This window comes from Pseudophryne corroboree, chromosome 1 (assembly GCF_028390025.1).
Source record: "Pseudophryne corroboree isolate aPseCor3 chromosome 1, aPseCor3.hap2, whole genome shotgun sequence".
NCBI classification, from domain to species: Eukaryota; Metazoa; Chordata; class Amphibia; order Anura; family Myobatrachidae; genus Pseudophryne; species Pseudophryne corroboree.
The window spans coordinates 326,427,515-326,444,019 of record NC_086444.1 but is presented as its reverse complement, the minus strand read 5'-3'; the positions used below and the strand labels follow the sequence as shown (position 1 = coordinate 326,444,019).

Genomic DNA, 16,505 nt, shown 5'->3' with positions numbered 1-16,505 from the left:
AAAACCTAAAATATACTTTCTTTTCTAGGAGCTCAGGAGAGCCCACTAAGTGCATCCAGCTCAGCCGGGCACAAGATTCTAACTGAGGTCTGGAGGAGGGTCATAGTGGGAGGACCCAGTGCACACCAGGTAGTCCTAAAGCTTTCTTTAGTTGTGCCCAGTCTCCTGCGGAGCCGCTATTACCCATGGTCCTTACGGAGTCCCAGCATCCACTTAGGACGTCAGAGAAATATACAATACTAAGGTTTGATTATTTGAAAGTGTACTAGTATACAGTAAGTAGGGCAGGGCCTTTATTATTCACAAAGGCCCTGATGCAGAGTTAGACAGATGTCAGTGTACGTTGCTTTAAATCTGGGAATATGGACAACATTGGAGTATGTGCCCCAAATACTGAGCTGTGTCCAGCTTGCAGTGTGCTCTCCAGCTTGTGTAAGCTTCGCATGCTTCTAGTCATCATCATCATCATCCTCATCATCATCATCAGTGTGTCCCTGCGCCAGTGCGATCTTGGAACACAAGACAAGCTATGTCCAAAACTCACAGCTGTGTCGACACGCCCTCACTGAACTTTGTCTACAGGAAAACACCTCGTTGCAGCACAGTTGTTACGGCTTTTCAGGTGTATCGCGCATACTTGCATAGGGAGTGCTTGTGCGGGAAGCTGAGTTCTCTCTCGCAGTACCACTGCCTCAGTGGTCATACTTGTTGAAAGTTCCAGAGTTCTATGTGTGTGACCCAGGACTTACCAAGCCACTGATGTTTGCCGATGATGTAGTGCGCACGGTCCATCCGGCAGATCTGCACAATACTCAGATAAGTAAAGTGGGCATTCTCACTTTTACATAGTCCATCTCACCCTCACACACGTGGAGACTTCTTAAATTAACATTTGCATATTTTAGCATTTTAGCCTCTAAGTGATCGCATGTGCGGCAGCATTAGTGTACGAATCAGATCCTAGGTTCCTATAATTGCCTGTTTGAGAGCTGTATGAAGGGGTATTTTAAAAAATGTGTGAGTCCTATTGATAATATTAAGAAGTGGGAAAATTGCAGTGCATTTTAATGGGAAATACATTAATAAAAGAGTTAATAACTGTTTTATGCTGAGTTCCTGGAATTTGCAAAGGCATCGAAACAATGTAGGCGTCCATTTAGTACTTAAATACAAATTCAGTTTTTAACGGCATATATTTACTGTACTGTAACTAACAAGGTGATAACTTTAAAGGCACAAACTATTCTGTCAGTGCCTGACTCTTTCTCTGTATCCCCAACCGAACACTGTGATAGAAAGATGTCACATACTGTATTCTTGCAAAGCTCTATCCATCATTGTCATTCACAAATGAACATGTTTCATTTGTCAAGCCTACTTACATTGAAAGCAAGTGCATAGGGTTACAGAAATGGACCACTTGTGAAATAACGAGGAAAGGTTTTAAAATTGAACATTTTTTTTTTCCATAAATAATGTTTTCATTCTGTTATAGCACATAAATGGTTTTTGTGTAATTTTAAATACAAATCTTCATCTATGCCACAATTAATTCACCTTGAGCAATGTCTGCATTGTTTTAGCTTGTACTATTGCAGCTGAATTCAGCTATTTTGGTGCAGTAGGAAAGTCTATAACCGTTATAGGGACAAAAAAATCTATTTTAACTCTACCTCCAATAATGTAATTGTCAATTCCATAAAATGTATTATACAAAAATGTTCTCATTCATTTGATTCACTTCACAGGACTTGCATCATTACGTGTCTGTAGCACTATGTAATTGTACATTGGTCATGAAAATACATTGGTCAATATGTAATCTGATGTGGGATACAAGGAAAGCATTGTGGAATATCACTCATCTCAATTCCAATGGTCTATCCACCGTGGCCGCAGAGTGTACAGTGCAAGCTGGCCCCTGATTTTTGAGCCAACCGACACCCATGGGGCAAGCTCATCGTCATTTGTTTCTGTTTATTCTTTTTTAAAGCTTTTTGTAATTGCTGACCATCATAGCATGAGAGAGACAGGGCTCCAATCTGACTGACCCTGGGCTTATCGTGTGTGGCATTTGGATTCTTCTTGGTTGTTGGTCTTTCACTAGGGACCAGTCACCCTATTACATGCCCTGCAGCTAATCAGTCAGGTTTGAACTACTGTATCTTGTCTGCCAGAACCATGTTCTCTCCCTATTACATATGGTATGCTATTTGAGCCCTTGTGGTTGTCATTCATGCACTTTGATGTACAGTTTGCCCTTTAGGGTAACATAATGCAAATAAACCTGCAATTTGAGAATTCTGCAGTTTAGTAAACTTCCTTTCATAATTAATTTCCTATTAATGTGCAGGATGGGGTAAATTTACTAAGATGGGAGTTCTATTTAAGATGGGTTATTGCCCATAGCAACCAATCAGATTCTACTTCTCAATTATCTAGCACCTTCTAGAACAGAGCTGGCCAAACCAGTCCTCGAGATCTATCAACAGTTCACATTTTCCAGCCCACCTAGCTGGTGCACAGGTGTAGTCATTAATAATTAATGTGCTGCATTCATTCCTAACTGACAATTCTACAGGTCTCCAGGAGGCCTGGAAAACATGAACTGTTGGTAGATCTCAAGGACCGGTTTGGCCAGCCCTGTTCTACAATATAAAACTGGGAATCTGATTGGTTGCTATGGGCGACATCCCATCTTAAACAGAACTCCAGTCTTAGTAAATTTACGCTGATGAGGCCCATTACTGTAGCTATTCTATAAAACAGGACATCTACACAAAGAGGTTTTTTAAGAAATCCTCAGTATTCTGTGTCTGTGCGTTGCAAAGTGTTTTTGTTTTGACATATACAACTAGTTGTAAGACTGTTTAAAATTCATCTTCTAAAATGATACATATTTCACAAAACACTGCTCTAGTGCACTTGGTTTAGGCAGAACATTTGCAAAAAACTTGAGATGTATGGAAAGAGCAGCATTCTACTTTTTACCTGTTCAGTCACGCAGAATGAAGCAGAGATTGATTTAAACAGGCTCTGCCTTGGGATTTTTCCTTAGTATCATTAAATGTATAGTTGTGTCACATAGTCCAGTGCTATAGAAAATAGTTTTATTTTTACGGCAACAAAGTGCTTCTGATGACAAGGTATGACATGACAAGCCTTCAGTGTATCTCAGGGGTCACAATGCTTGGTGCTTGGTGTTGTTATTCCCCAGGATACCAACATTCTATACAGATGGCAAGGTACAAAAATAAGTCATAACAACTAGTAGTGCTAAACTAAAGGAACGATTAGAGCCATGATGTGGGAGTTCCCGATCATTTGGAACGACATATCGTGTACATCTTTCCTTGTGTATGCCTGATACTAATGGCGATGCACACACCCGCGAGTCAGTAACAACAGCCCCAGGCCTTTTGAACATGTAAGAAGATCTGGGGCTGTCGTTAGCGATGCCATGCTACTGCCATTTGTCGCTGCCGACATTGGCAAGTGTGTATGCACTTGCTGATGCCGGACCCCCGCGGGGCACGATATGTCGTTCAATGACACATCGTGCCATGTGTACAGACTACGGACCTTTAACTTTATGAAAAAGCCACTGTAACATTCCCAAATATTTATAGAAAAGCTTTACGCACTTGTTGGAACTAGAGATTCTAAATAACCTGTTACACATGAAGCAGAATTGTTGTGCACACAAGGCATCCAGTGCAGAGACATTACTGAAGAAAGTCATTTTGGAAGATTGGGCCATAATTACCTACTATGCCGGAAGTTGTGGGAGACTCACAATTTTTGGGTATCCCCCCCCCCCCCACTCACGTCCTAGTAAAGTGGGCAGATGAGGAGAAAATCACAGCGATCTCTGCACCATATGGAAGAGGTGGTGCTTAATGTTGTGATTCATTAAACCCTACCCCGTGTCCATGAACCTGCTGCATTTTCCCTTTAAGAGGACGGTGCTTAACGACATGACAGCACAGCCCTACCTTCCGAAGTAGCCAGGAGCATCTCATCTCCAAGTATGGATTGGTTCTGATTCTGATTTGGAAGTAAAACAAAAATAGCAATTAATTTTGTATATGGAACAAACCATATTGCAATGCAAGGGGAGAAAATACATTTTATATTTTTTCTGTGCTGGGTAAATACTGGTTCCTTTTCCATGTAGCCCGCAAATGTTAGACAGCTTTATTTTAAGCTGCAATTTAGATTTCAGTTTGGACACACCTCACCCAAATCTAAATCTTTCTGCACATGTTATGGTGCAGGTTACTTGCTTTTTTTTTGCTTTACTTCCACATCAGAATCAGGACGATTGCATGGCTGAATAAATATGGTGATAGCTTAAACTTTACTTTTCAAGAAAGAAAACATATTTATTGTTTTATTAAATACATCAATGGATGGGGGAATCTTTTATTCACTTAAAATGTAATTAGAAAATTGAGAGTTTTTACATTTTGCTTTGTGTCCACTTACTTCTTGTGGACTAATGTCCCTTGCACTGGGAGAACTAGGGACAATTTACTGTAAAGGTGTGTACACACGGTGAGATCCTTGCTATGCCCAATTTTGACTATGCAATTTCCTTTGAACTCCCCCAGAGCCCAGATAGCACAGATAGTACAGATTTTGACTATCTGTACTTGAGATTTTGTCTATGTACGATTTTGACTAAGTGGCAATTTTGACTTTACTTTGTACTAGATAGTACACTACATAGTCAAGATTGACTTGCCTGCACAGTCTATCTAGCCTTGCGATACTGACCCCATGGGAGTGCGCATTGGATCGAATCAGTATTGCAAGCTGCCTAACATCTTGCAATTTCCACTAACTTTTCTTGTGATTTTGACTATATAGTCAAAATCGAAAGGAGAAATCTCAACGTGTGTACACACCTTTAGTTTTAAATTTTGTTATTAAGTCTCTGTATTTCCAATCATGTACTTAGGGGGCTGGACGGCGGCATTAAGCTGCCGTTTAGGGGGCGTGGTCCAGCCAACACAGGCGTGGCCGGACCGTTGGGGGGGGGGCTGCGGTGGCTGCGTGATGCCACACGCAGCCGCTGCGACCCGGGGCAGCAAAGAGCTTCTCCCGGCCAGCCACAGGAACTGCGCTGGCTGAGAGTAACTCCTGAGATGCAAAAGCATCGCCGCTGTGCGATGCTTTTGCATTTCTGCAAGGGGGGGGGGGGGCACTGACATGCGGGGCGGACTAGTCCTGTGATGGGCGTCCCCCCGCATGTCTGAGTGCCTGATTGTAGCTGTGCTATAATTGCTTGAAAGGCAGAATCAGTCACATGTATACACACAAGTTTTGCCCCTCATCATACCCAAGATCCTCACTATCATACCATCGCATATGCCCCTATTCAATATAAAGTATGATCAATGAACCTTTTAATATCACAGCCAAAACACCCTCCATTATACCATTCAATATATATGAATAATGAGCCAAATCTTAATACTCTATTTTTTCTTGGCCCATTCAATATATTTTGTAAGTGCTAAAAATGCTGGAATGGATACAATTCTTGCAACTTTGGGGATCAAAAGATAGTAATAGCAAAACGTATTGTAACAGCACTAATAAAATTAATGGTATAATAACTAAACATCAAGACAAAGAACATTAATACATTTCAATAACATACTCTGTTTTGGATCTGGCTACATTATTGTGCAGATTCTTTTACTTACCCTTGTTTACTAACCTTCATTAAATAATATGATTTTCTACAAGTGCATTATATTTCAGCACCCTTTTAATAATACAATTGTAAGATTGAAGCTGTATCATATGCATTGAGCTTATTACAGACAAACTTTGTGCCCTTAGCAGAGGATGTACTATGCTTCACCGCCATATTTATCATGCAGACTCCTAGCACATGAACAATCTGACTGATGTATTTCTTAAGTATGGCATTTGACAAGTGTACTGTAGCTTAACTGTAGACTTACCTACTTTACCCTTAATGCAAGTTGTTATAAGGTATTAATATTGTAAGTTATTCATAAATACTGTATATGTATGTATGTATGTATGTATGTATGTATGTATGGTGTCCCAGAACACTTTACACATATTTATATATCATACAACTGGGTGGAAAAAAAGTAATTTTGAGAGAGAAGCGAATAATGAACCTTATAGATTTTTTAAATACATAAATGATTTAGAGTTGTGAGGGAACTTTAAAATGCAGTGTAAAAGTAGAGCTAGTAAGTTTATGCTTGAAGAATGGGGATGTGGTTAGCATCCAAGCGGTCATGTGACCGATGCCGGAATCCTGACAAAACATTGAATCCCGGTTCCCAAACACTGACCACCAACATCCCAAAGGTAAATACTGGGGTTAGGGTTAGGCACTAGAAGGGGGTGGGTAGCCACAGCCAACACCCCCGCAAGTCTTAGCCCTAGTCACCACCTCCTGTTACTTAGCCGTAGCCGCCATCCTCACTATCTTAGCCCTAGCAGCCACCTCAAGCGGGTAAGGGTTAGGGTAGTGGGCAGGGGAGGGGTACATTAATTACCCTGTCTCCTGTCGGCATTCTAAAAGTCAGGATGCCGGGCTTGGTCATGTGACCGCTGACATCCTGACCGCTGGGATTAGGAATCATACCCCTGCTTTGCTGCAACATTTTCACCTAACCTTAAATTAGTTAGTAGATCACTTTGACTTTGAATAGATGTGTCATTATACAAAACTACCAGTGTACCTAACAGTGCATATCTGCTTTCAGAATTTGAAAATGAGTCTGCAAACTAGAAAGTGTGCCTCGGTTGGCAGAGAGGTGGAAAATCTAAAGATATATGCTGTGCAAAAGTGTTAATGTCACATCAAAGTCCAACTTCCTACCACTCATTGGATTACATTTTGTACTAAACTATTACAGGGATAGAACACTGGGACTGTCTGTATCAAATGTGACATTTTTAAGGGTCTTATGTATGATGCTAAGTGTGTCTATAAATGTGCTTCACCACTGAAGGGTTGATTTGGGTGTACTCTTTGTGATATACAAAGATTGAATAATAGTAAACTCTGGCAGATATACTGTAAACCATAGAGTTCAGTCCACTCAGTGAGACTTAACCAGGCATTCAGGTTTATTGCAGTGTGCATAAGCACAGCGGTATCTGGACTCCAGGTCGACACCAAAAAGGTCGACACACCTTAGGTCAACACATGCAATAGATCGACATGGACAAAGGGTCGACATGAACAAGGTCGACAAGGAAAAAGGTTGACAAGTTTTTCAATTTTTTTTTAACTTTATCATACTTTACAATCCACGTTGACTACAATTGGGAACGGTAACCTGTGCCGAGCGCAGAGGTATCGGAGCGAGGCACCTTAACCAAAGCATGGCGAGCTAAGCGAGCCATGCGAGGGGACATGGTGCACTAATTGGGGTTCCCGGTCATTCTACGAAGAAAACTACACAAAAAACATAAAAAACTCATGTCGACCCTTTTCCACGTCGACCTTGTCCATGTCAACCTTTTGTCCATGTCGACGTATTTCAGGTGTTGACCCAAGGCGTGTCGACCAATTGGTGTTGACCTAAGGTGTGTCGACCTTTTTGGTGTCGACCTGGAGTCCCATACCCAAGCACAGCTGTACATACAGTAAAAAGTAGTTGAGGTGAAGCGGAACATACAGCGGACCATCCAATCATGTATAAGCAGCGGTATATGCAGGAGATCACACAGGGTCTACCAGAGCTGAGTACTACATGTACCGTGGCGCTCAAACACAGTGGCAATATGGCGCCATGAGCAATGGCATCCTGCTTTCAGGCGCAAACTTCTGCTCCTCTGCCACTTTACCCTACAAACCAATGTACTTTACCAGAAAACTAGGTGTATCAGTGCAAAATAAGGTGACGCCACCAAAAAAGAATTTGTACTGCACATTACCCTTGTTACACTCAGCAAATGATATCCATACAACACTTCAAGCCAGATGTTACAGTATGCAATCTACAGGAGCTGGCACAATTTCTGCAAAATGGTCACTAGGCTTAAAGCGGCTTTCAAATTTAGCCCTTGGAATATGGAAAACTACACTTTCTTTAACCAAACATGATGTACTGTACATGTGATCACAGACAGTATCTCTGTATTGAGAAAATAATACCACTTTCAGACTGCCAGGAATAACCCCAGTCTGAAAGGGGCCAGTTAGAATAATCCGGGTTGAGAGACCCGGTATTTCAACTCATGTAGCGAGCAGAGTTGAACACGTGTTCAATCCGGCTCACGGTGCGGTGTGAACAGGTAAGCTGGGTCGATGCGACCCGGGACCCTTTCACACCATAAGAAGGGGCGGCGCTTAAAGATCATCTCCAAGCGCCGACTCCGCACATGTGACTTCACCAAATCCAGCCTATTGCCAAGTTGGGTCGGCCAGCTAAAAGAGGTCTCGCCAAGTCGCACCTGGGAAAAACAGTGCACAAATCCCGGGTGAATTTCAGCTTAAGCGGTCTGAAAGGGGTATAAACCTTTTGCTTATGAGTTCTGTTCTTACCAAAAACAGTGTTGTAGCCACTTACTTTAACAACATCTTCATCTGACGATTTGCACTCCACCAGTTCAGAAATATCCGTCACCGATCCATCTTCTTCAACTGAGACCACTTTAACTGGCAACGCCACTGTCTTTCCTGTAAGAATAGCAGTATTCAAAATCTCTGTGTCCTATAATGAAAGAAAATACAAAAGGTTAATGGCATCCTCTTAAATCCATTATTGGGTCTGGTATAATAATGATATATACCTTGATGATATCTAAGTTATATAACCGAATATCATGATATCACTGACAACTCTTTCACATTGAAATTGCTGCTTGAATACATTTAGATTACAGCTGTACACCTGACCTATCAATACACCGAATAGCTACTTTTTTAGTCTCATTTTAAAACCTGCATGTATTGATAGCATCATCATTCTAACATCTGTGTAAAGATATCTAATGTACAGTTACTAATTACATTTCCCAAATGTGAGAATAGATGGAAGAATTTGTAAGGTCAGCTGGAACTAAACATATTCACACAAGTTGTTTTCCACCCCAGACACTTTCTGTACAATTACAACAGTTCCCTGGGGAATGCATAATTAATGGATTATTTATATTTATATTTTGTGAACAAATTATATTGGCACGTGTAATTCTTTATCAAGGGCAGTTATAATTTACAAACATACTCATCAGATTAATCAACAATACAGCAGTTCCTGATATATGAGATTCCTGAAACCAAATACAAAAGCAGGAAATTATGCATATAGCCAGGCATGTTTTGAAAACCCACATAAAAGTGTCAGATGATATAATTTTTTTACTTCACTTCTAAATTAATAATTATAGAAGGACGACCCTCTTTAGGGTTTGTTAATTCCTAGACCATAATTATTATTCTTTATTATACAGTACCAACAATTTTCAAAGCCCTCTACAGTCACAGTGATAAACTGAACATATGGTAACATTCAATTAAAGTTTATATGAGAGGTCCTGCTTACTAAACCTTACAGAAAATAATATGAGACAATCGTAAAAAAAATGCATGTCCTGTATTATGAACCAGCCACAAACATATTCACTAAATTAACTTCATCAATTGAACAATAAACGGCTGACATCATTTCACTCTTAGGAAAAACAGGTATGCAACACTACCTACTTACTGGAACTATAATAACGACATGCAGATGTATATGGAAGGGAAAACAGATCAGCTTTATTCATTTATTTTATCTACATTGAAGTAAAAGAAATAGAAAGTATTGCAGAGAAGAAAGAATGGCCCCACTCATAGCATCACCATCTGCCAGGTCTACTCATTAGTTGGAAGACAACTAACAACCTTTTACATAATACTAAAGGTATCCAGTTCCCTTCCCAACGACACAAATAGATGGCACACCTAGGACATTGGTACTGCTAGCCCCAGTAGGGTAGAAATCGGTGTAACCTGTGTATTGGCTCACCAAAAAGCCGACACATGACCAGGGTGGGAAGGCCAAAAGGAGTAGAGAACCAGGAGATTCCAGGAAACTCTGTATCAAGCAAAAACCTACTGACAAAGCTCCTCTCCTTCTAACATCATCTAACCCAGGTAACACCCCTATAAACCTCAGTACTAAAAGTTTAACCCCAGCTTTGCCAGTGTGAAATGATTCACCCTCTGGGTTCAATGTCTTGCTAGGCATAAAAAATGCCTTCTGTCACTCTTATGCACTAACAACCCAAATAACTTCTGCCAACTTTGTTTTCTTCCCTTCCATTCTCCATATGTGCCCTCTCTGTAATGCTTTTTAGAGTGAAGGCTTGCATACATGGTAATGACATTAACCACAAGGATGGTATTGGAAACAAAATGAAAAAAAGTGGTGCCTCGCTTAGCTGTAGTGATAATAAGAAAGCTTGACCTAGTAATTACTAAATCAGAGCCTCCACATAATCATGCCCTGCTGTTCAGCTTCCTGAATAAATATATGGATGGCTGATGTGTCATACTTGAATATAACACAATATTATTTTGGTGATTTTGTAATTATTGTATGATGATAGTTTCCTTCAAAGACATTATACAGTACCTGTATTTGGTTGATAAATGGATGGCAAGATCAAACAGACTGACAGAACAAGAAAATCAACTTCAAAAGAATAATGTAAAAAACACTTTGATAGTGTTCGTGATATTAAAAAAGGCAATTTCTATGTTGCCACCAGTCATCACTCACTTATACCTGTGCTCCTCTGTGTTTTAATATTCAATAAAACATAAAGGGGCATTCAGTGGTGTAACTAGAACTTTGTGGGCCCCTAAGCAACATTTTGAAAGGGCCGCTCTTCTACAGAGAGGGAAGGTACAGGATGACAAACACAAGGAGTAGAGTGGGAGTACAGGGTGACCCACACCCAAGGTAGAATTGGGATACAAGGTTTCACAAACACACACAGGGGCAGGGTAGTGTACACTGTGTTATATAGTACAGTACAGGGTGTCACACACACATGGTAGGGATGTACAGTGTGTCATATATGGGGTAGGAGATACAGGGTGTCACACACACAGGGGAAGGGAGTGTAAAGTGTGTCAAACATGGGGGCTATGGGATTCAGGTGGTCACACACAAGAGGGGTAGGTGGGAACATGGAGTCACACACCAGGGTGAGGAGATAGGAGGTACAGAGAGTCACACACTGGAGGGAAAGGTGGGTACAGGGGGCAACTGCAGGGGGGTGGGGGTGTTTAGGGGGTCACACACAGGAGTGGTAGGTGGGTACAGGGGGTCACACACTGAGGGTGAGAGGGTGTAGGGTGAGGGCCGCACATCAGAGGGGGTACAGTGAGTCGCACACCAGAGGGGGAGGGGGAGGTGGGTACAGCGGGTCACAGACCAGGGGTGAAGGGGTACAGGGGGTCATACACCAGGGGTGAGGAGGTACAGGGGGTCACAGACCAGGGGTGAGAGGGTAGGGAGTACACACCACCCACTCTGTGCTCTGATTTACCTCGGGGTGAGCTGCAGCCTGTAATGTATCAGAGAAGGAGGCCTGAAGCCCTAGGATCAGGCCTGCCTGCTTGGCAATCCCTGGTACCAGAGCTCCTTCCTCTGTCAGGTTTGGGAAAACTGGCGACAGGGGATACAGGACAGATACAGTGCTCACCTTACAGCTACACAGCCCCACAGCACCACCAGGCCTGTAAAGTGTGAAACTTGGGGCATGACGGAGTCATTGGAGAAACTGTGGCCAGGCTCTGCTTCCCCTCTATGGAGCGACTGCTGGGGTGGAGGGGTGGATGCTGGGAGGAGTGCGGCACAGATCTAAGGTGTCACCCACTCTCCTTCTCGCTCCGTGGTAACTAAGTAGTAACTGGTGCTGGTTTGCTGGGCTCCTGTGACCCCTGGCTTTTATAGTAGGTTCTGAAAGCTCATCTTCATATTTGGATTGCATCCTAACCTATACAGTGTCTGTTGGTCATAGATCCATATTCTGTTTTCTTTTGAAGAACTACTATAGGTAAGAGACTTTCTGTCTCTGCTTGCTAATAGGTGAATTACATCTTCTTGAATAGCACTGTAGCTGGAGCTCAAGTTGGTGTATTGGTTATTCTAGCTGGTCATCTCAAAGAATGGCCCCTGAAACTAGGGGAAATTATCACAAATCAATATTATTCATTGTTCCTGTTGTAAGTATTTGTAGGAAGATTAATCACTATAGGAAGACCACCAGACTGACAAAATCCACACGGGTTAGTAACTATGAGACTTCACAAAGAAATTAACAAAATAGACCGGAAATATTAATGAGCCAATGAATTTCAGAGCACACTGAGGGGATCATAATACAAAAATAATACATGCAGTGGCATATAATGGAAGGTAATAATGGACCTGCACAGCTGAGCTGACAATCTAAGAGGTTTCAGAAACACCAGATACAAAAGGAAGTGAAACAAATTGTATTACAAGCCAGCAGCATAATAATAATAATAATAATAATAATAATAATAATAATAATAATAATAGTGCAGTCCTTGGTGATTGGCATTTCTGTGCAGCTATCACTGCAGTTACAGCTACCATTGGCACTTCATGTGTGAACTGGTGAAAGTACAGGTCTAATTTTCTGAGAAACGCAAGTCACGCATCGGTGATGACATCATTATGTCAACCCCCTTTTCATCCCCTTAGGGGAGGTTTATGAAAATTCTAATTACGTAGTTTTCCTATTTCCCACCTGAAGAATACCTATTTTACAATTTAGCTTGATAACATCTAGGGAAGTAAGAGAAATAGTGATGAGTCAGTCAGTGAGTGAGGGCTTTCTCATTTATATATATATAGAGTAATTAAAGTGTGGATTTACAAAAGTAGAGATGTTGCCCATAACAACCAATCAGATTCTAGCTAATATCTTCTTGAAGGTGCTACATAAATAAGTAGAATCTGATTGGCTGCTAAGGGTAACATCCTACTTTTGGAAACCCACATTTTAGTAAATACAACCCCTAAACTGAGTGTTTACACTCCAGCAGATGCTTTGCCCGGAACGTAATGAAGTCCCTGTTCAGTGGCCGTGCGGAATGCTGGACGAACTCAGACTTTTTTTTAAAGGGGCAATCATTTACAAGGCATGGTTTAGCACCGCCGCTGAACTCGGACTTCATTACATCCTGGCCCTTGTATCAGATCTAGGCATACTGACACAACTGACTACATAATATCGCGGCCATTGTATCAAATTTAGGCATACTGACACAACTGACTACATAATATCGCGGCCATTATGTCAGATCTAGGCATACTGACACAATTGACTACATAATATCGCGGCCACTGTATCAGATCTAGGCATACTGACACAACTGACTACATAATATCGCACCCATTGTATCAGATCTAGGCATACTGACACAACTGACTACATAATATCGCACCCATTGTATCAGATCTAGGTATACTGACACAACTGATTACATAATATCGCGGCCACTGTATCAGATCTAGGCATACTGACACAACTGACTACATAATATCGCGGCCACTGTGTCAGATCTAGGCATACTGACACAACTGACTACATAATATCGCAGCCATTGTATCAGATCTAGGCATACTGACACAACTGACTACATAATATCGCACCCATTGTGTCAGATCTAGGCATACTGACACAACTGACTACATAATATCGCACCCATTGTATCAGATCTAGGCATACTGACACAACTGACTACATAATATCGTGCCCATTGTATCAGATCTAGGCATACCGACACAACTGTCTACATAATATCGCGGCCATTGTATCAGATCTAGGCATACTGACACAACTGACTACATAATATCGCGCCCATTGTATCAGAGCTAGGCATACTGACACAACTGACTACATAATATCGCGCCCATTGTATCAGATCTAGGCATACTGACACAACTGACTACATAATATCGCAGCCATTGTATCAGATCTAGGCATACTGACATAACTGACTACATAATATCGCAGCCATTGTATCAGATCTAGGCATACTGACACAACTGACTACATAATATCACGGCCATTGTATCAGATTTAGGCATACTGACACAACTGACTACATAATATCGCGGCCACTGTATCAGATCTAGGCATACTGACACAACTGACTACATAAGATTGCACCCATTGTATCAGATCTAGGCATACTGACACAACTAACTACATAATATCGTGGTCATTGTATCAGATCTAGGCATACTGACACAACTGACTACATAAGATTGCACCCATTGTATCAGATCTAGGCATACTGACACAACTGACTACATAATATCGCACCCATTGTATCAGATTTAGGCATACTGACACAACTGACTACATAATATCGCGGCCATTGTATCAGATCTAGGCATACTGACACAACTGACTACATAATATCATGGCCATTGTATCAGATCTAGGTATACTGACACAACTGACTACATAATATCGCAGCCATTGTATCAGATATAGGCATACTGACACAACTGACTACAAAATATCGCGGCCATTGTATCAGATCTAGGCATACTGACACAACTGACTACATAATATGGTGGCCATTGTATCAGATATAGGCATACTGACACAACTGACTACATAATATCGCGGCCATTGTATCAGATCTAGGCATACTGACACAACTGACTATATAATATCGAATGAGGGAAAATGCACTGTGGTTTTGCAATTTTGAGAATTTGAATTCATTTCATTAATTATCTTTTATCCTCTGGATGATTAGGTTTTAAACTGTGCACTTGAATTATACATTATAGATATGTTACATTATACTGCACAAAAGTTCACTACAGAGCATTCCTGTTATTAGTCTGCTACATTATCATGCATGCACTAGCAGTATTTACTATATTTATTTATAAAGGGGCCCAAATCATACAATCTCTAATAGTGAGCCAAGCCTCTGTGTTGGATGGCCACATCTCTAAGCATGGCCTCTATCACTACAGTCCCCCGGTGGGCCTTTAATGCCCCAGTCAGACACTGCCCCTATCAATCCACTATGTCACCACCACAATATATACTACCTGCATCCTGCTGCTGGCACATATATCAACAGCACATACAGTGCATGTTCCTGGCAAATTACCATGCCCAGCAACCTTACAAATGCTCCTGGCTGCAACTGGAGAATCCTTATAACCTACACCTGCTGTTAACCCTTTGCTACCTGCTCCTATTTCTACCTGATTAATAAATCTTCACCTGAATAACTCATCAGCTGTGTGGATTAACCTCCATTTGCACACAACTGCCACCTACCACTGTAGTGTCTGCCAGCAACTTTTGCATTATTTCTTTATGATTTTTAATATATTATCCATTTTAGAAGCAAATGCTTTCTTTACGTATACTTGATAATCAGAGGTGAGAAAATATGGCAAAGGGTTAACAATACAAATTGCTAATTAGTACACAAATTTAATATATGCATGCTACTTACATTCACAGTCTCTACAATGGAGATTTCTCCCACGTTCAGTCAACTAATAAAATGAATACCATGTTAGAAGTGACACTTATATAAACAAAACTAAGATGATTCTTACATTGGAGATTATGTTACTCCAAGGAATAATCCAATTAATTGTTAGCAGTGGCATGTAAATAATTGCCATTCACTTGTACAGTAGGCTGAAAAGCCATTCAAGTGGGTCTAATTTAGATAATAATTTAACATTAACTTGGGCAAAATAAGGAAGTGAAGAATAATTTAGCTACAGAGTGACAAATCTCTATACATAGCATGTCCATCAATTTTACTATTAAGATTTTTGTTGGCATTTATGTATGTAAAGTAATTAGCGACCACTCTCCATAATAAGTACAATAAGAAAAACATTGTAAGAGAAAATATTTGTAAACACTTGGAATTAAGATTTCAGCACCTTGGACAGCAGTGGCACACTGCATTTCTGTACTTGTGGGTAGCTGTTTATATTACAAAGGTGCTGATTCTTATTTGGAAGAAAAGCAAAAATGCAAGTATCTTTGCACCTGAAACAAGTCATATAGCAATACAAGGGGTGCAAATACTTTTTTTCATGCAGAGTAAATCCTGGCTGCTGTAGCCCACAAATACTGGACAGCATTAGATTTACACTGCAATTTCCATTGGCATTTTAACACACCAGTCAAATCTCCCTGCACATTTTACATCTTCCCCACCTTCACTGCAACAAGGTTTTACCAAGCTGCAAAGTTACTGCTTTTTTAGCTTTGCTCGCATCTCTGAATCAGCCTCAAAATACAAATTTCCCTACTGTGCATGCACACAAGAAATGTGCATGTTTATTTCCTTATGAAGACTCAACTAGATCATGCACTTACTTGCGTTAAGAGAAGGAAGATGGGGGATGGAAGGGGTGGATAAGTGTGTGGAAAGTACAGTAATAAAAAACTGCAGCACATTATGA

At 40.9% G+C, this 16,505-nt stretch overlaps 1 protein-coding gene across 2 annotated transcripts in view; it reads right to left on the bottom strand.

The window, feature by feature from the left end:
* Nucleotides 1-16,505, bottom strand: part of TMEM132C (transmembrane protein 132C) — a 716,061-nt gene that overhangs the window by 52,811 nt on the left and 646,745 nt on the right. For both annotated transcript variants that reach the window (XM_063964604.1, XM_063964603.1), the window contains one exon: nucleotides 8,577-8,720. In XM_063964604.1, coding sequence (XP_063820674.1) covers nucleotides 8,577-8,720 — 144 coding nt within the window. The remainder of the gene's footprint in view (nucleotides 1-8,576; nucleotides 8,721-16,505) is intronic.